The sequence below is a fragment of the Petaurus breviceps genome, unplaced genomic scaffold (assembly GCF_028583685.1).
Source record: "Petaurus breviceps papuanus isolate PSGF00001 unplaced genomic scaffold, PetGlider_PUasm1.0 90556, whole genome shotgun sequence".
Lineage (NCBI taxonomy): Eukaryota > Metazoa > Chordata > Mammalia > Diprotodontia > Petauridae > Petaurus > Petaurus breviceps.
This window is the reverse complement of record NW_027187273.1, coordinates 4129227-4149714: the sequence shown is the minus strand read 5'-3', so window position 1 is coordinate 4149714 and position 20488 is coordinate 4129227. Positions and strand designations below refer to the sequence as shown.

Below are 20488 nucleotides of genomic sequence, written 5' to 3'. Positions count from 1 at the left end.
CAATCTCCAGCCTTCAGGAAACATTCCCTTTCTTCATGGTTTCTCAAATATGTTTTATAGCAGCCCTCAAATCACTATTCTTTGTTCCTTTTGGTTGAAAGGTAACTAGACTTAGGAGACCTGAACTCTTGTTTGAGTTTATTCTACTGTTGCCAATTAGATCATTTTCTTTGATGAAGAAAATTCAAGTTAGTCAACATTTATTAAGCACCCATTTTATGTAAGACACCTCGCAAAGCAATGAATAGAAATATAAAATACAGTCCCTGATCTAAAGATTTTTATAGTATCACTATAAAAAATAGAAGAGACAAAACATGAATAATGAAAGAATATTTCCATATTAGAAGGTAAGAAAGGCAGGAATAATGCTGGCTCTGCCATTTACTACCTGTGTGACCTTGGTAAAGTCACTCCCCTCTCTGATCCTCAGTTCCTTCATCTGTAAAATAAGGGAGCTGGACAAGATAACCTTTAAGCTTCCTTGAACTCAATGATCCAATGAGAACATTCAAGGTACGGGGTGAGAACAAATGCTCAAAGGCAGGAAAGTGAATGTCAACTTCAGAAGTTCAAATGGAAAGGACTGTAGAACACATGAAAAAAAACAGTGTGACTGCTAGAAAGGTGAAATCAAAACAAGTTTTTAGAGGATTTTGAATGCCTCCAAAAAGGAAGTTGGCCAGGGAGATCAATTAGAAAGCTACTATAACGACAGATGAAATAGAATAATTACAATATTTATCCATACCACATTAACACAGTGCTCACAGTTACTTTTCTTAAAACTAAACTATTCTGTGAGGCAGTACAAATATTATTATCCCTGTTTTTCAGATGGAGAAACTGAGACTCAAAGAGATCATGACTTCATGATGAAGTAGCTAGTAAAATTTCAGTTGGTGCCAGAACATAAACTGTCTCCTGACTCTAAGCCCAGTATGCATATCTGATTTGCGGTAAAGGTTGCAGAAATGTAGTGAGATATGGATTTGGGAAGTATCTCAGAGGTAGGATCAACAGATGTGGCAACAAACTGGCCAGCTAGGTGACACAATGGAAAGAGCACTGGGCCCATTCAAGAAGACCTGAGTTCAAATCAAACCTCAGACAATTACTAGCCTGTGTAACCCTGGGGGCAAATTACTTAACTTCTGTCTTCTCAGTTTCCTCAACTGTAAAATGGGGATCATAATAGCCTCTGCCTCCCAGGATTGTGGCAAGGACCAAATCTGATAGTAATAATTGTAATAAGCACTTAGCACAGTGCCTGGGACAAAGCAGGTGCTATATAAATACTGGCAATTATTAGTATTATCATCATCATCATTCAACTGGGTATGAGCTATGGCAGAATGGGAAGATTTTTCAAGGAGAATGGTGGAACTAGTAACAGACAATAAAGTAAAACAGCTAAATAGTTTTGCCTTCTTGAATCATCCTTTCTTATTATGTCATCTGCTCCAACCAGTAAAACTCCTTTGTTTTCTTCTTACCCCAAATATAATATTTGAAAGTCCTTTTATTTTTTTAGGTCATCAGCAGTTTTTAGTCACTTTCATTCATTTAGAGCTTTAGCGCTCCCTGAATCTCTTCTTTCTTGTTCATACCACTTTTCTGCATTTGTTCTTTTCATGTGCCCCATCTATAATTTTCATCTAGGCCCTGGTTTCTTAAAATGGCTCCCCCTTTAGATTCTTGTCAAGATTTTATATAGTTCGGGGAGAGGCTAGGTGGCACAGTGAGTAAGAGTGACAGCCCGGAGTTGGGAGGACCCGGGATTGGTTTCAGCCTCAGATACTTAACACCCACACAAAAAAACTGGCCGTGTAACCTTGGGCAAGTTACTTAACCCCAATTACGTTAAAAAAAAAAAGATTTTATATAGTTGTAAAGCTGAAATTTCATTTTTTAGACTTTCATCCCTTAAGTTTTAGACTTTCACTTCCTTTAAAATCTCTAGCTCTAAGATCTATATTTTTTTCTCTCTGTTTTTTGAAATTTGTCTAGTAAAGTCTAGGTACATATTCAAGTAAGTCTAACATTCCTTTCCTTGGCTATTATAAACTCTAAAGTAAGTTACTTTCCCCCCAAGGCACCTGCCAGTACATCACTATCCCAATTCTTCTTAATCTCAATTAAATCTAAAATAACAGTTCCTTCTCTACCTTCTTGGAGATGGAAGATGCAATCAGACAAGTTAATAATTTATCAGACACTGCTTTTAGAAGAGTAAGATTTATAGCAGGTCTACAGAGGAGTGAAGTCTTCCATTATTAAAATCTTACCCCTGGTGCCAGTTTGGTAATTTGCATTGGGAAAGTATAAACCACATCCCTAATTTATTTAGGCAATTTACAATGCAACCTATACTATAAGATTATTTCTATTTTCTATAAAACACAAATGTTTTCCAAAATCTCTGCGCTTATGGGATCATTTTACATAGGGGAGGCAGGGCGCTGGAGTGACAGGAAGAGCCAGAGGATTTGAGCTGAGTTTCAACTCAGCTACTTATTTATTAGATGAATGATCTTGAGCAAAGTACTCAAACTATCCCTATATCAGTTTTCTCATGTACAAAGTAGGCATGATAATATTCATAAAAATCAACCTAATAAAGTTATTGTGAGAATGAAACGATATATAGACCACTTTGTAAATCATAACACACTCTATGAATTATTATCATCATCATCCAGTGCTTTTCCTCCTTCCCTTTCCCAGAATTATAGCATTTCAGAGTTAAAGGCACCTCAGGGCCATCTCATCCAACTCACACTTGAACAAGAACTCTCTCTACATTCAGCCTTCACCTGGGGACTGCAACTGAAGGAGAATCTACTACTGACCAACAAAGTTCATTCCACTTTGAAAGAGCTGTAAGTGATAACGTTTTCCCTTTTAGCAAGCCAGAATCTGCCTCTCAGTCATACCTAACCCCTGCTCTTTGTTTTGCCCTTTGGGGTAAAACCAAACACCAATCCATCTTCAATGTGTCAGCCCTTCAATTGTTTATGTCCTCCCTTCCTTAAGGCCTCTCTTCTAAAAACTAACAGTTGCTAGTTGTTTCACTTAATCTTCATGTGGCATGAAACTTGCTAGCCACCTCTATAATATACTCTCAAGTTTACCAGTGTTTTTCCTAAAATGTGGTACTCACAACCAATCAAGTATTTATTAAGTGCTTACTATGTGCCAGACACTATTTTAAGTGTTTGGGACATGAAAAAAGCACAAAATTCTTGCAGGCAAGGAATTTACATTCTAATAAGAAAAAGACAGCTGGGGAGGGGAGAACCAAAGGGTAGATGTGAGATAACCCTAAAAGGGAAGGCACTAGCAACTCAGGGAACCAAGAAACTCCTACAGAAGATTCCTGATGGAAGCTTGGGATCCTCTCTTACTGTCAAGCATAGTACTCATCAACAGTAATAGACAAGTTTGGAAGAGAGGTGGGTTTGGGGGGAAGGCAGTGAGTTTTATTTTGGAAATGTTAAGTTTGAGATGCCTAGGGGGCATCTGGTTCAAAATGTCCACTACGTAGTTGTTGATGTGGGAATAGAATCCAGGAGAGTCTCAGACTGGACATATGGATGTGAGAAAATAACTGAACCCACAGGTGCTGATAAAATCAACAATTAAAAGAATAAAGAAAGAAAAGAGAAAAGGTCCCAGGTCAAAGTCCTAAAGGACAACCACAGTTAGTGGGCATGATGTGGATGAAGACTGTGAAGAAGCAGTCAGACAGATATGAAAACCAAGAAGAGAACAGTGTACTGAAAACTCAAAGAGATAAAGTATGTAGGAGGGAAAAATGGTCAATAGTGCCAAATGAAACCCAACATTCAAGGAATAGTCTCACCAGAGGAGACTACATTGGAATTATCATCTCCTCCTAACTGTCTTAATGCAGCCTAAGATTACATTCATTTTCTTGGCTGCAGTATTAGAATGCTGATTCAAACTGAACTAGGATATTCTTTAGGCAAACTGTTATATAGTCATGTTAACCCCATCTTATACTTGTGAAATTGATTTTTTTTTAACTCAAGTGTGTATCCCTACTTATCACTTATCACATATACTTTATCATGATTAGATTTCATTTTATTCCATTTTGCCCAATGTTCCAGCCTGCCAAGATCTTTCTGAATACTGGCTTTCATCTAGGGTGTTAACTATTTACCTCCTAGCTTTGTGTCATCTGCAAATGTCATAATCATTATTATCCATGACTATATCCAAGTGAATGATAAAAATATTACACAGGAAAATAACAAGTAGAGATCATTGGGGCACTGTATTTAATATCTCCTTCCATGCTGACAATGAATCATTAATGACTACTCTTTGAGGCCAGTCATTCAACCAGTTCTGAATTCATCTAATTGAGATATAGCAGAAACCCCTACATATGGAGCCAGACCTGTTTCTGAATACCAGTTCTACTACTTTTTACATGTTCTGCCTTAGGTAAGCCCCTACACCTCTCTGGACATACCTTTGTTTCCTCATCTGCATCAGAAGGAGATGAGTAAGATGACTTCTGAAGTCCCTCAAGCTGTAAGAGGTATGATGCTTTACTATTATCTATACTACTTCTATCTAGCTTTTCCATAAGAATAGCAAGAGACTGTGAAATGCTTCATTAAAAATCTAGGTGGCTAGGTGGCACAGAAAATAGAACACTGGCCCTGGAGTCAGGAGAACCCATTCCAGCCTCAGACATTTAACATGTATTAGCTGTGTGACCTTGGGCAAGTAACTTAACCCCAGTTGCCCTACCCTCCCCCCTTCAAAAAGAAAAAAAAATCTAGGTACACCATATCTATTCCTCAGATCTACAAATTTAGTAACCAGAGTTAGAAACATATGTAAATACCAAGGCCCAAAAAAACAGAGAGAATCCAATAGATAAGAGTATATGAAGTTAAGGTGGAATGGAAGTAAGATTAAAGTGCATACGACAGATATTGGATTTAGGTATGGATCTAGTTCTACGTGCTAGAAAAACAACTGATCAAGTCAAAGATCATCAAGAAAATTTCTGGACTGTGTCGAGCGCAATTTTCTAAATCACAAATTACAAGATCATTTCTGGCAAATGTGTTTCTTAATTTCGTCCTTACTAATTACCAAAAAACAGCTGATGATCTAAAGACAGAGAAATGCTAGTAAAAGAACCACAACAGGATACCAATGATGGTCATATTTTCAAAGAAACTGAGCAATCAGTGAAACTGAGATTAAATTAACTTTAGGCAAGCAGAATTTAACAAAGAGTGCGCTAATAAAAAGGACCTGATGGAAAGAAAATATAAGAAACAAAAGAAATTTTAAGAGTTAGATGGTTTTTACATAATCACTTTTGTAGGCATAGAAACAACCTCCGGTGCTTTCAAAAAACAGAAGGAATAAAAAGAAACTAAACTGGTTAAGCAAAGCTACAAAGAACTTTAAAGGCAAGTGGGAAATCCACCAAAAGCAGAAAATGGGCCAGATTACTGTGTATAAAGAACTAGTATAATAAAGGAGGGAGAAGATCCAAAAAGCACTAAGCAATAAATGAGAAACTATTTTAAAGCTTCCCCAAAACCATTTAATCTTAAAACAAAAGAAGGATGGAAGGAAAAAAGGGCTGTTCCTTGAGGAAAAAAAAATTATCTAACCAATAGTTATTTTGCTCTACTTATATCTCTTAACATTTATAATATTTGAATTAATGTTGAGAAAATTTCAAATCAGAGGAATTTGTCCCCTTTTCTCTCCCTTGTAAATTATAATGAAAAAGACCAATGTAAATACACAGGCTTTACATTGCTAATCTACTTCCCCTTCTAAAATCATCAATGAATCACATTTTCAAAGTTCAATAACAAATACTCCTTTGTAATCTTACCTGGATAACCAATTCCTTTGGCATTTGCATAGGGAACCCCTGAAGATCCAGGGCTATAAACAGGATTCATGATTTCAATAACTGAAGAGAAAAGAAAATAAATTTTAGGTAAGCATTGGTTTTTCAGATTCTTCTACAGGCATATTTCTAAAGAGTTCTCTAGGTAGTCTATGGGCTTATCCATAATTCAAAGATGCCCTCTCCCCTCCAAAAAAGCAAAAAAAACAAAAAACAAAAACATAATTTAAAGGTGTGCTGTACTATGAGGGTCTTAAGTCATTATAGTAAACAAAGAAAATGGCCAGTTGTTCTGTTTACTCTAAATGATGAATTTAGGAAATAAACTGTAGTTTTAGTTTAGAAAATACTTTTCTTGTTTCCTGGCCTACAGAGAATATTCTGCCTGTCAAAATGATACTTAATTAAGATGGTTAAATAATAATGGCAATAAGAACTTGAAAGTAACACATTACCAATAACTCCACAGACAATATTAAGAACCATGGCTTACTAACCCACTTAGTATTTTTCTTCAGGGACATTCAGTGGAGGGCATAGTTATTCTATCCGAAGTCAATCTTCAAAATTAATGATTATAGCCAACAATTACAATAGCACTTTAAGGGTATGCTTTACATACAGTAACTAATTTAACCCTCACAACCCACACTACGAGAAAAGATATTACAGGTATTATACCCATTTTATAGATAAAACTGAAGCTCACAGGAGTTAAATGATTTGCCTGTGGTCACATAGCCGTTAAGATGCTTTACCTGGACCCAGGTCTCTCTGGAGTACAAAGTTCTTTCCAATACATTATCAATACATCTCAATTGCATTATATAAATATTCTATGAACTGGATATATCTAACCACCAATAATAACAGTCTACCGTCTAACTGTTCTTAAAGATGATATTCAGGCTCTCTCTAGCTCCAAACTCTCAGCTGAGTGCCAGGCCCATATTTTCCAATACATCTTAGATACTTTCAACCACATATCCTGCAAGCATCTCAAACATATAAAAGTGAATTTTTTCAGATAGCTCTGTGGAAGGCCATTTGATGGACCTGATGAAATTTTTAAAACTTTTAAATGAAAGGGAAGGAAAATAACCTATTATATTATATAATGACCACAATAATAGGGGGAAAATTAAAGATTTCAGAATTCTACCAAAGCAATTATCAATAGTGACTGAAATTTAATTATGCCTCCCACCTCTTCCCATGGGTGTGGTAGAAGGCACATATTTTTAGATTACACTAAAATGTCAAAAAAAATTTTTCTTGCTGAACTCTTCTTTGTCACAAGAGATGGACAGAGGGAGAGAGGGATAGCTAGAGAGAGGGAGGAACAAAAAGATTATGTGCCAGGTATTGTCCTAAGCATTACAAATATTATCTCCTTTGATCCAAACAACATGCCTGGGAGGTAGATGCTATTGTTACCTTCATTTTACAGTGGAGGAAAATAAGGCAAAAAGAGGTTAAGTGACATGCCAGAGTCATAGCTATTGTGTTTGAAGCCTATTTTGAACTCATGTCTTCCTGATTCCAGACCCAAGCCCCTATCCACTATGCCACCTAGTTGCATAAGGAAGAACAGGAAATGATTGTGAAGTTTAAAAAAGACCTCAATAAAACTTTTTTTTTTTAAAGAGAAGACTGCTTTGACAGCAGCAATGAAAATACAAGTCATACTAGTTCAATAATTCAGCCATGATCAAGGCCTAAAGGAGGGCAAGAATAACGATTTTAAAATTTTTTTTAAGTTGGTTTAATCCATTTTCTTCTCTTACAGGCCATCCAAAGGTTTTCTGACTCCTTAATTTACACCATTCTTTGGCCCTTCAAAAATCTATTTACAATTTGTACTGCACTGTTTGAAAGCTACTGTTTTCTGTTGTTGTTCAGTTGTTTCAGTGGTACCCAACTCTTCATGACTCCATTCGGGGTTTTCTTGGCAAAGAGAATGGAGTGATTTGCCATTTCCTTCTCCAGATCATTTTACAAATGAGGAACTGGGGTAAACAGGGTTGAGCGACTTGCCCACAGTCACACAAACTAGTAAGTGTGTGAGGTCAGATTTGAACTTAGCAAAATGAGTCTTGCTGACTACTCCATGCTTGGCACTCTATCCACTGAAACATCTAGCTGCCTGAAAGCCATTTAACATCTTCTAATTATTTACTGGATTTCTTGTCTATCCTCCAGATAGAAAAAGAACTTCTTGAGGGCAGACTGTTTTTGTCCTATTTCTAGTAAATAAAATTGAAGTGATGGCAGCTTTTAGAGAGACCTTTGAAAGCCAGGCAAAAAATGTATATAGTGTAGAAATCATGGTTACTGAAGGCTTTTGAGAAGAAGAATGTTAGAAGGAAAGATTCTTTTCAGCAATCTGTTTCCAGATAATTGGAGAAAGATGACTCTAAAATCAAGGAAGGTAATAAGATGATATAGGAGTACCATGGACTAGAGTGCTGACAATGGCAATAAAGAGGGGCAGAAACAAGAAATTTCACATGAAAAATATCAACAGGATTTAATTATTCCAATGTCAAAGATGAAGGATGAGTCAAATGACTCCATACTTTTGAGCCTAGAAGATTAAGAAAATGGCATTACTGCAATATAAATCAGAAGGAAATTTTGAAGGAAAAATTATGAGTTTGGCTTTATACACATTGAGTATGAGGTGGGGAGAGAGATTTTTTTTATGTATTCCAGCTCTAAAAAAAATTTGATTCTATATTATAAAGGATTCCACTAAGTTACAGGAGTAACTTAGGAGAGAAATGGGGGAAAAAAAAAAACCCAGACTCAAAGACAAGACCAGAAAATTAGAAGAGATCACATTTGGAAAATTTTAAGGTGGAAACTTCTTAAAAGGGTTTTTATTGTACTCAGACATGTTAAATATAGCCTCAAATGAATGGCTAAGTAAAATATAATGAGTAATAGAGTTGTATAATTGCCCCCAACGAAGCAAATTAGTATTACATGCCCAGGGCTTTAAAGAAACAAGGCAGAAAGCCAGTAAGAATTTCCATTAAGCAATCTCTTCAGTCCTTCCCTTTGTACAGAAGTAAATCTCTTTGAAGTATATCTTTATTTTTTTTCAGATCCTTTCCACAGTTACTTTCTAATACTATTAAGTTTTTCATGGAAATGTGTGCTTAAAAGTGAACTCTAGAGAGACTGGACCACAATACTCATTTATTTTATATGATCTCTCAGTAATACAAGAAAAACAATAGGAAGGAGAAGGCAGTATCATTCATTAGAAATGCTTTTCCCTCCCTAAAAAGTGAAAAATTTGAACACTTGTAGAATTTTGACCCTATTGCAAAGTCTGAAATACTAAATATTAAAATCATAAGTACTACATTTTTCCCTCATTGTAGAACAGAGAGGAATAAAATAACCACAATTTTTGTTTGTTTTCAGTCCTCAAAATGTATAGCTAAGCTCTGAAAATAGACCAAAAAGTTAAACCTAGCACACTTCTACACATCTCATGAAAAAGTACACCATTAATAGTCTTCATTATTCCAACATTTAAGCTGAATCGAAATGCTTGACCAAAATGTACAATTAACCCATGACAATAACTGTAAATTTCTAAATCTAACAAGTACCAAAAGGACTTAAGACTCAAAAACAGAATTCTACTGTATGTGTATGTGCAAGTATGTGTGAGCAAGCGTGTGTGCATTTTTGTTATTCAGTTGTTTCAGTTGTGTCTTGAATCTTTGTGAGCCACCCCATTTTGAGGTTTTCTTGGCATAGATACTGGAGTAGTTTGCCATTTCCTTCTCCAAGTCATTTTATAGATGAGGAACTGAGGCAACAAGGTTAAGTGACTTGCCCAGAGTAAAACATCTAGTAAGTGTCTAGGGCCAGATTTGAACTCAGGAAGATGAATCTTCCCAACTATGTGCCAGGTACTCTTATCTACTATACCACCTACCTGCCCTACTTTCTCCATTCTCTACCTTCAATTCTTGATTGACATTAGAATCCATCAAATGCAAGTGCTATAGGGCTAAGTTAAGAGGTTTTCCCTGATTCTTGGGGAATTCACTATTCAAAACTCAATATAGGCCTTAGGTGTATAAATTTGAAAGCCAGGGTTCCTACACAGGAGTAGTTCCTGAAATAAAAAAAGTTTTTTCAATACCCTATAGCCATGGTGTCAAATTAAAACAGAAACAAGTCACTAATCTACACAGAAAGATTCCTGTGGGCCACATATTGACTTAGTTTTAAAATGTTTTATGTTTTATTTTATTTTTATTTATTTTGTCAAATCTTTCCCAATTACATTTTAATCTAGTTTGGGCTACACTTAGGATTGTTGGAGGCTGAGTGTTTCACACCTTAGCCCTAAAAGAATCTAGGAGTTAAGTACCCATGTTGAGATGGAAAATAAAATCTTTCCACTCAATAGCTCAAAACCCCAGAAATCAACCTTTGTATGGCTTTACAGTAAGCCATTTTTCTAACTCCTTTTCTGTAGCCTTGAACCCGCTGTTTGAGTTTCTAGCACTTTGATTTTTTTTAACCCAGACCTATTATTTACCCTATGTGGGGAAATCCTGATGGAGAAACTTTTCTCCCATCAATGCAGCTTGGCAACTCAGCTATAATTTGGAGTCACCTGGAATTTAAAAGATTAAATACTTGAACATGGTCATACAGCTAGTATATGTCAGAAGCAGGACTTAAACCCAATCTTCCTGACTCTGCATCATAACTTTTTAAAGGCTTTTAGCTCACAAATAATTAAGTCATAACAGTTATACTAGTATTCTGACATGTTTTATATTTGAGAAATCCTGCACTTTTAAAAAAATGCTCATCTATTAAAAAGGAGACAATGGTTTAAAAAAAAACCCTTTAATTAAAAATGCAAGCCATCATGACTAAAAAAATTATTTTAAACATACAATTATCCCATCAATACTAATCAGATGAAAAGGCCAGCTACTAGTCAATATTTTGAATTACTTAATCACATAGTACTGAATAAATTTTCGTTAACTTTCAGAATCTGTTATCACCTTAATAGAATGGTTCTATAGGAAAACAGTAATGTTTAAAAAGGTTCAAATTGTTGGTATTTCTCAAATCTGAAGTTTTTTGATTTGAAGCTTAAGATACCCCAACTGGAAGTAATGCTCTATCAGAAACAACATTAACCACATCATCAAGAATTAAAATGAATTTCATTTTAATCCTACATCTGAGACTACCTAATAATTTGACATTCTTTGGGGAGTCTGAATAAGCTAGTATGTTCCTGCCAGGTATATAAAGGCACAAATCCAAAAGATACCCCCAAAATTTTACACTTTTTTATCATTTAAAATGTAAAATTTACATTCTTTCATAATGATTGTTACCTATCAAGATAGTAAAAGAGATTAAGGATGAAGTACTGACGTGTGCAGTCTAAGAATGTTAAAGAATCAGACTACATTAGACATTAGTTAGATCTCTTTATTTTATAGATAAGTAAACTAACTATATCAAAAAAGTAAACTGAGCTGCTCAATATCACACAATTTGTTAATGGAAGAAATGGGACTAAAATGTCTCACTGATTTAGATTACCGTGTTTCCCCGATAATAAGACACTGTCTTATTATTTTTTTGGAAAGAAAAACACCAGAGGGCTTATTTTCAGGGGAGGGCTTATGTTGTCCTGCCTCAGCTCTCCTCCACGGCACTGCTCTCAATGGCGCCAGCAAGCAAATCACTGGGGAAGAACGGGATGACGTGCTCACTGCTGCAGCTCTGACTGGATGCAGCTCGGAGCGCTGCATGCGTTTCATGGGGGGGGGGGGGGGACAGTGCATACAGAGGGTACCGTAATGTAGCGTGTAGCGCAGGGGATCACCTTCACTACAGTAGCAATCTCAATAGGGCTTATTTTCGGGGGAGGGCTTATTTTAGAGGAATCTTACACAGTAAGAGGAGGGCTTATTTTCGGGATAGGTCTTATTATCGGGGAAACACGGGCATATACATAGGACTGGATGGAACCTCATAAACTATCTAGCTCAACATCTTTATTTTATAGATGAGAAAACTAAGATTCAAAGAGATTAAATGACTTGACTACCCAAGGTAAACACATAGGTTAAGTTTCAGAAGCAAAATCTGAACTCAGGATCTCTGACTGCCGAACCAGGGCTTTTCCCCATTCTTGACGTGGTTACTATACTGCAGCTGATCACATCAAGTAAAGTTTTCTTTTACAAGATGATGAGATTTCAAACTATGGAATATCAACATAGTAAGTGCCTGTAATAAAATGCATCTTCAGCTATATCACATTTACTACATGGATAGAAATATGAATATATAAAACTTTCTGAAAATCTGATTCGAACCAAAAAATTACAGTGAAGAAAATGAAAAATAATAATGGAATAAAAATGGCAAGTACCCTCATATAGCTATTAGGGCTTCTATGAAGGAAGCAAATTAATGGTTTTTTATATTGCTTCAACAATATCTAGAATACAAACATTGCAAATAAGTCACATGTAAGGCAATGTATGGTGTAATGGACAAAGAGTTGGAGTGAGAGTCAGTAAGACCTGAGTCAAGTTCTGCCTCTAATACACTCTGTGGACCCTGTATAAGTCACTTAACATCTCAGTGCCCTTAGCAACACAGTTCAACAGAATCTAAAAATACAAACACAAGCCAACAAATCACATGTAAGGCAGCATAGCATAATGAAGATACAGTATCAGTCAAGATGACCTGTAGTAGCTTTCTGTATGACCCTATGATACTCATTTAAACTTTCAGTGCCCTCAGAAACTAACACTGTAACTTGCAGAAGTACTTGGAAACTGGATTGGTAGAGGAAATTCTCCTCAGAGTTCCCTATACCAATGAAACCTGGTTAAAAAAACAACAAATACCTGTCTGTGAAAACCATCTCCTAGAAACCACAGAAGTTTTTTTGTTTGGTTGGTTGAATTTCCACATACATAAGCTCCAAAGTAGCCATTCCATGAAAAATATGTAAATCCATGAAAAATATATAAAGAGATCAAGACAATTCCTTTAAGAAAAAAGTTCCCTGTTTAGCCACTACTGACTAATAATGCAATCACGATGCTTTTCTCATATATAATTTTTTATTTTTTCAGATAGATAACCTCTAAGTGAGGGATTCTTATCCCCTTTGGTGGCCAAGTGAAACCTATGGACCTCTTCCTAGAATAATGATTTTAGAAGTATAAAATACCTTAGATGACAAAGGAAATAATTTATATTGAAATGTCGTTATCAATTTTTTTAAAATAAGTTAATAACGCCTATAAATCTAATGGCTCCTTATTCAACCAGGCAGTCTTTACTGTTCTATGTATTGAATATTTGTTATACATGTGTGCATATGTAAAAAAGATATACAATCAAAAAACAGGAAAAATTATATTCCCCCAATATGATTTTGCCATAAGCAGCCTTTTTATTATAACTAAACAAAATAGCGTTGACATAAACTTAAATCTTGGATGAGGAATTAAAAGGAATCTGGCTTGGAAAATGGTATATCTTAAACAGAATGAAGTTCAGTGATGTTTCAGAAAATGAGAAACACTTAGAAGATCATCATTTTAAAAGAATTTTGTGTTCTTTGCTTTTCACATCATTCTCCCATAATTTTCACGTGAGCTTTCCCTTAAGCGGTAAGTGAAGGCAAACTCATAAAAATGCATGTAGGCTAGACCTTAAGTACCTATAGGTTTACTTTAAACAGGGTAGGTTATTAGCCTGGGGAAACATCTTAAGGTTATTATATAAAAGTTTAACTAGTCTGGGCTCCAAATTCTCTTCTGAACCATAACAAACATCTTCTTTAACCATTACCCTTTCAAAGCTAGAAATGCCTTTTGCTACTATAAAAAAGTTAAGATCTGTTTTCCAAGCAGGGAAAATGACTAGCAAAATATTTCATTACAAAGGTTACATCCAAAAGGACTCAAAAATCAAGAAAAATACTACCCACAACTATTCATTTTCCAAAATAATTTTAAAATGCAGTTTTGTATTACCTAAGCTATGAAAAAAAAATTTTTAACTCTTAAAATACCAAATTATCACAATGAATTTTGAACTGCACTCACACATATACCATCCTTGTCATGGGCTTCTCTGGAGCAAACATAGCATTTGTAACCACTCACTCATCTATTTTCCAACTTCCCACAGTGCCTAGAGTCGTCCTTGTATGCCAGAAAAAATTAACTATCCCAAACTTACTACCAACTTACCTATAAACAGATCTAATTCTCTAAATCCATGCTATTCCTAATGAATAAGGACCTTTTAATTTTTTTTCCCCTACTAAAATTAATGTCCTTTTCTGGTTGAAAAAATTGTCCTCTAAAATACATGTTGCCTGCCTCCCTCCTTCCCACCGACTCTGCCTTTTAACAGCCCACACATCCATAATCTCTGTAAAGGTCTGATCTTCCCCACACAAATCTAAGAACAGAACCTAAGAAACATTCAACACATATTCTCTTTACAATAATATATTCCTTAAACGCATAATCAGAACAAGACCTCTGCAATGTACATTTTTTTTCTAACAGAAACAATTTGCCCTTAAATATTTTCCCAAATCGCTCGGATGCCTGGACGTCCCCTAAGGGGAGAGTTCCCACTGATGGGCAGAAAAAGTGGTTAAGCTAAAGGTAAAGCTTTATTTCCAAGTCTTTAATTTATTTAATAGCATTTATCAGAGAAAAGTGAAGCCCTGAAGAAAGGCCTCGTCCTTCCCCGGGGCTGCCCGTTCTCTGGGAGGCACTGGAACAGCCTTTGATGCTGGGTCTCCCCTTTTGGTTGTTCCCAAAGCTTTTTTCTATCTTGCAGGGGGTTGGGGGGGTAACAAGAAACACAAAGTCCCAAACTTCCGGGCCCGCACAGTGCAGGGCAAGTTCACCTGGCTCCTCCGGCCAGTCTCCCCTCCTCTCTGCCCCAAGCAAAGAATACAGGAGCATCTCCCAACACATCCAATGGTTTAGAGCCCAGCATCGCTACCAAAGGGTCTCAGTTGCTATTAAGATCCTGGCAGGAAGAGGCAAAGCACGTCGGGGTTTTGCGGGGGTTGGGGAGGAGGGGAGGTAAGCTAGGTGGGCCCATTCCCTTCCGGAGCTAATCCCCAAGACGAGTTCAACACAACAAAGAGAAAATTTAAATCGTACTACCTACATTGCATCAGCCAAAATCTCATTTCGGCGAAGAAATCGAATCGAATCCATCCCCTCCACACCGCTCCTTCCTCCCTCCCCCCACCTCCAAGCCGCCTCTCCTGCAGATTCCGGAGAGAACGCACCCCCTGTCAGAACCCATTAGTACCCCGGCACACACGCACCCACATACACTGCTTTTAGGGGGTGGGAAGATCTCTGACATTAACACCTGCTGTCCCAAAGACAGGTCTTCCACCGTCTTCCCCCACCTCAAAAAAAAACAAAAACTAAGACTGAGAAAGGTTCGTCCTCCCCAAAGCCCCCACCCTATGCACACCTCACCCTGAAGCACTCCTTCCTCCCAGACAGCGGAGGGGCCTTCAGCATCCCTCCCCCCATTCACCTTACGCGCCCCCCCCCCCCGACTTCGGAGGCACCGACCGAAGCAGGGCCTTCGCCTCCTCCCCCGACAGCGATGGGAACGAGGCCTTTACCCGCCCCGATCAACCATCCCCCGTAGACACGGATGGAAAGGTGGCCGGTCCCAACCCAAAGGCATAAGGGCCGCAGGGGAGGAGCCGCGCCGCGGTACAGGCCGCCGCCCCCCTCTGGGTGTCCCGGGCCCTCCCTGCGCCAGGCCGAAGGCGGCATCCCCGGACGGCCCCGTTATCCCGCGGGCAGCATCCCCGGCCGGCCCCTCCCCCGAGCTCCCTCACTCACCGAGCCGCGACGGCGGGGGCGGGCGGGCTGGCTTGCTCGGGCGGCGGCTGCAGGGGCTCTCCCTGCCTCGGTCCCCCGGCAGCAGCCTCGGCGGCTGGGGCGCGGGCTCGGGCGGCGGCGGCGGGGCTTCGGCCTCGGTTCTCGGACGGCGCTGGACGCTGGGGGCGGGGAGGCCCCGGAGGAGAGATGCGGCCGCCGCCGCCGCCGCCGCCGCCGCCGAGGTTCCGGCCTCGGCGTGCTGATGCTGGGCTCCCGGTGCTCGTTGTCGTCGTCACGGCCGGCGCCTTCCCTGAAGCTGCTGGGGCTGCCCGGGCTGCGCGGCGATCCCTCCTTCCCGCAGTCCCTCTGTCTGTCTGCCTCTCCCCCTCGCTCAATCGCTCCCCTCCCGAATCTGCGCAGCAACCGGACACCGTCCCAACCTCACTTCCGCCTGAGCTGGGAGGGAGAGAGGGAGAGAAAAGGGGAGGGGCGGAGGGAGAACAGAGTGACTCTGGCTCGCGCCAGACACCGCCCTCTCCCCAGGCACGTGACCGAGGGCGCCCTCCCTCCCGGGGCCGCGGCCCAACCTCTCCAGCAGCTCCCCCTCCCCCTGCGGAGGCTGCGGTCTACTCCGCTGGGGTTGACTGAGCTCCCCCGCTGTGCCCTGCCCTATGCTAGGAGCTTGGAGAGGGAGACCGTTGGCACTGCCGTGTTTCTTTCTGCCTGTCGTCATTCGTGTGCGTGTGTGTGTGTGTAACGTCGTCATCCACAGCCACTTAGAAAGGGCCGGATTTTAGATGGGGGGTAGGCGGAGAGTGCAATGAAGGAGAACGTTATTCCACTTCTCTTTTGCTAGGCTGTGATTTTATTCCCCTCCCTCTGGGCAGAACAAATTGTCTTCACAGATCCAATTGTCCCTGCCATTTTATTTAGCCCTTCTCCCCTCCACTTCCCCCATCTTTTCCCCATGCCTTTCTTTTCCTCTATGTACACCCCTTTTACCATTCCATTTATCGTCTACCTCTTCCTCTCTGTTCCTCTCTCCTCCTCCTTCCAGGTATAGTACTTCTCAGGTATTTACCCCCTACCCATTTCTGTCCTCTTAAAACAGATCTTCCCAACACCAATCAACAGGCATGTATGTTAAGCACTCTGTGCCAGGTCTTGTTCGGAGCTCGGGGTTCCAGGTGGAACTGGATCCCACCTCTTACACTTTCGAGATTTATAGCAAATCATTTAACCTTTTTGAACCTGTTTCCTCATTTGTAAAATGGGCGTGATAATACCAGCAGTTCCTATCTCACAGGCCTGTAAGACTTGAATTAAAATGATTAGAAAATGGTTTGCACACATTTAATCTATGTAAACGTCAAAGCATGCATTTTTTTTCTTTTTGATATTTTTATTAAATGTTTTATTACAATTTTACATCTAAGTAATCTGCTTAATAACTTTTACATTTAAAATAATTGATTAATTTCAAATAAAAATATTTTAAGTTTTTTAGTCATTCCCTCTAAGTCCCAGTCTGGATTCTTTGTGCATTCATTCTCATTCACTTTTCCTCTTATGTGATGGTACAGTAGATAGTGCATACATCATTCTTTTGTGTCTGCTTTTTTTCACTTTATGTTAATTCATGTGTTTCAAATTTATTTGTATTCTTCATACATATTTGTCTTAATTGCATTATAATATTACAGTAAAATACTAGAATTTATTTTTAAATTATCGTATTATTATGCATTTAGGTTGCTTTCAAACCTTTGCAATTGCATATCATATTGTTAAAAAAAATTAGATCATAGGATTTTTTTTTCTGATTACACTTTCTGGGTATATTCCCCCAAATGGAATTATTGGGTCAAAGGGTATCAGCATTTATGCTGCCTCCTGTTCTCTTACTCTGCAGCAAAATTCCAAGTTTGCAATTCCATCTACTACATATGAATATACTTCTTTCATCGTAACCTTGCCAATATTGCTTCCTTGCTTTTAATTTTTTTTAGTTGATAGGTGTTAGGTAGACCTTAAAAGTTCCCCAGTCTACCTGTTTTACCACACTTCAATCTTCTTTGCAGGATCTTTATTCATGTTATGCCCACTAACTGGATATACTCTAAAGCCCTAGCCTGACCCCTCTCTTTTCCTTCTTCTCTTTCTCACTTAGTAATATCATCATCTACGGGTTCAATTGCCGTCTATGGCTCTATGTAGATGTCTATGCTGCTATCTGTGTCTCAAATGCCATCTGTCTCTTTGCAGAAGATCCCCAGATCTATATCCAGCCAGTCTCTCTCAACTCCAAGACTGATTACCATGTGCCTCCAGAACATTTCAGACTGGATGATACAAAAAAAACATCAAAATCAGCATGTCCAAAACAGAACTTATATTTTTCCAGAAAAACCCACTCACCCTTTTCCTTTCTTACTACCATCATTCCAGTTCCCTAAATTCACAACCTCAGCAAAATCCTTGACTCTAGACTCTTGCTCTTGGTTTAGAGCCAGAGGGCCACGGTTTAAATATTGGCTCAGCCACTTACCAGTGGTATATTGTTCCTTGCATATAATACATCCTTTACTTTCTCTAGTCTTTTGCACTAACTGTCCCACATCCACAGAATGCACCTCTCCTTAGGATGTCTGGCTTCCCTAAGATTCAGTTCAAATACTGATTCCTGCAAGAGGAGATCTTGTCTGGTCTCTATAATGCCTCCCATCTAATTCTGCATCTTACTCTGCTCCATCTACTCTGTATATAACTTGTATGTACCAATTTACATACATGCTATTCCCTCTATTAGAAAGTAAGCTCTTGGCAGGAAGGGACTATTTTAAATTCAATTTTATTTTTATTTTCATTTTCAAGTTCTCTCTCCTTCCTCCACCCAATGTGATGACAAGAAAACAGTCAATTATAAATATGTATAGTATACAAAACAAATTCCCACATTAGATGCTCAAATTTTTTGTTAAAAGAAAGAAGAAAGAAAAGAAAAGATGCTTCAATATGCATTTCAAGTCCTTCAGTTCTCTTATCTGGAGGTTGATAGTATGTTTCATCACAAATTCTTTGGAATTGGGATTGGTCTTTGTGATGATCAGAATTCTTAAGTTTTGGGGGCGGCTAGGTGGCGCAGTGAGTAAAGCGCCAGCCCTGGAGTCAGGTTCGGTTCTGGCCTCAGACAATTCACACACACACACACACACACACACACAAAACTAGCCCTGTAACCTTGGACAAGTTACTTAACCCCAATTGCCCTCCAAAATTCTTAAGTTTTCCAAAGGATTTGTTTTTTGTCTTTACAATATTGTTATAAAGTGTTCTCCTGGTTCTGCTTAATTCACTTTGTACCAGTTCATACAAGTTTTCTCATGTTTTTCTGAAACCATCCCCTTCATCATTTCTTTCAACACAACAGTATTACATCACATTCATATACCATATCTTCTTCAGACATTCCCCAGTTGATGGGGACCCCTCAGTTTCCATATCCTTGCTACCACAAAAACTATATATATATATATATGTATATATATATACGTATATATACATATATATATGTCTTTTTCCTCAGTCTTTGACCTCTTTAGAGTATAGAACTAGTAGCAATATCATTAGGATAAGGTGGATCTGATTAATCATTACCACAAATAATGGTAATGATATAATAGCTCATAAAATCTTACTGAGAAATCCAGTCTATATGGTTCTCTTCTTTCTCTGAATTGTTACAATTACTTTGAAAAACAGGTGGTTCGCTATGCAATCACATATTTATGTAGTGATTCCCAAATCTTTATCACTAGCCCCAACTTCCCCAGTTTTGGACTTTTATTTCCATTTGCATACTAAAAATTGCTAAGGTGTCCTGTTTGCAATTTATATTCAACATGTCTAAAACCAAATTGGTCATTCCTCTTCCTCTACCTTTTAAGTCCCAGTTTTTCATATTCTGGTACTACCATTTCCCCAGCTACGTAAGTTTGAATTTTGGGGTAATATTTGATTGTTCCCTCTCCATCACCCACCTCCATCATCACATCCCTCTGTACTTGTCCACACCCTCCTTTCTATATCCCCACAGCCAACACCCTAGTCCAGGGCCTCAAAACTATTCTCCCATACAATCAAAATAACCTCTTGAATTCTCTTATTGCTCTCAGTTTCTCCATTCTACTTCACATAGCTTCCAAAGTAATCTTCCTAATGTATATATTTTATCATGTTACTCCCTTACTCAAAAACCTTCAGGAGTTCCCTATATCCTGCAAATAAAATATATATTCCTTACCCTGGCAATGAAAAGCCCCCCACAGTATAATGTTAAATCTTTCTTTTTGGCCTTGTTTCACATTGCACTTCTTCACAAACTCAATGATCCAGCTAGGTTGGTTTATTGTCTATCACACTTACTGTTGCCTGAATTTCTCCTGCCTTGCTCTGCCTTCAAGCCTTTCCAGAAACCTAAATCTGGAAATATTGCTATCCATATCCTTTTCCTCCTTTAGAGCTAAGTTCCAGTGTCACTGATTCCACTAGGCCTTAATGTACTGAAGAAAAAAGTTATATGCCATTCTGTTTTATATATGGAAAGAAAAAAGGAAGGAAGGAAGGAAGGAAGGAAGGAAGGAAGGAAGGAAGGAAG

The 20488-nt window shown here is 38.5% G+C and overlaps 2 protein-coding genes across 2 annotated transcripts in view; one reads left to right on the top strand and one right to left on the bottom strand.

The window, feature by feature from the left end:
* Nucleotides 1–15984, bottom strand: part of FAM168B (family with sequence similarity 168 member B) — a 47150-nt gene extending 31166 nt beyond the window's left edge. Inside the window, exons 1-2 of the mRNA XM_069063353.1 lie at nt 15853–15984; nt 5903–5983 (exon numbers count right to left, since the gene is read on the bottom strand). Coding sequence (XP_068919454.1) covers nt 5903–5972 — 70 coding nt within the window. The 5' untranslated portion in view covers nt 5973–5983; nt 15853–15984. The remainder of the gene's footprint in view (nt 1–5902; nt 5984–15852) is intronic.
* PLEKHB2 (pleckstrin homology domain containing B2) overlaps nt 1–20488 on the top strand; it is a 457251-nt gene that overhangs the window by 321545 nt on the left and 115218 nt on the right. The gene's annotated exons all lie outside the window — the stretch shown is intronic.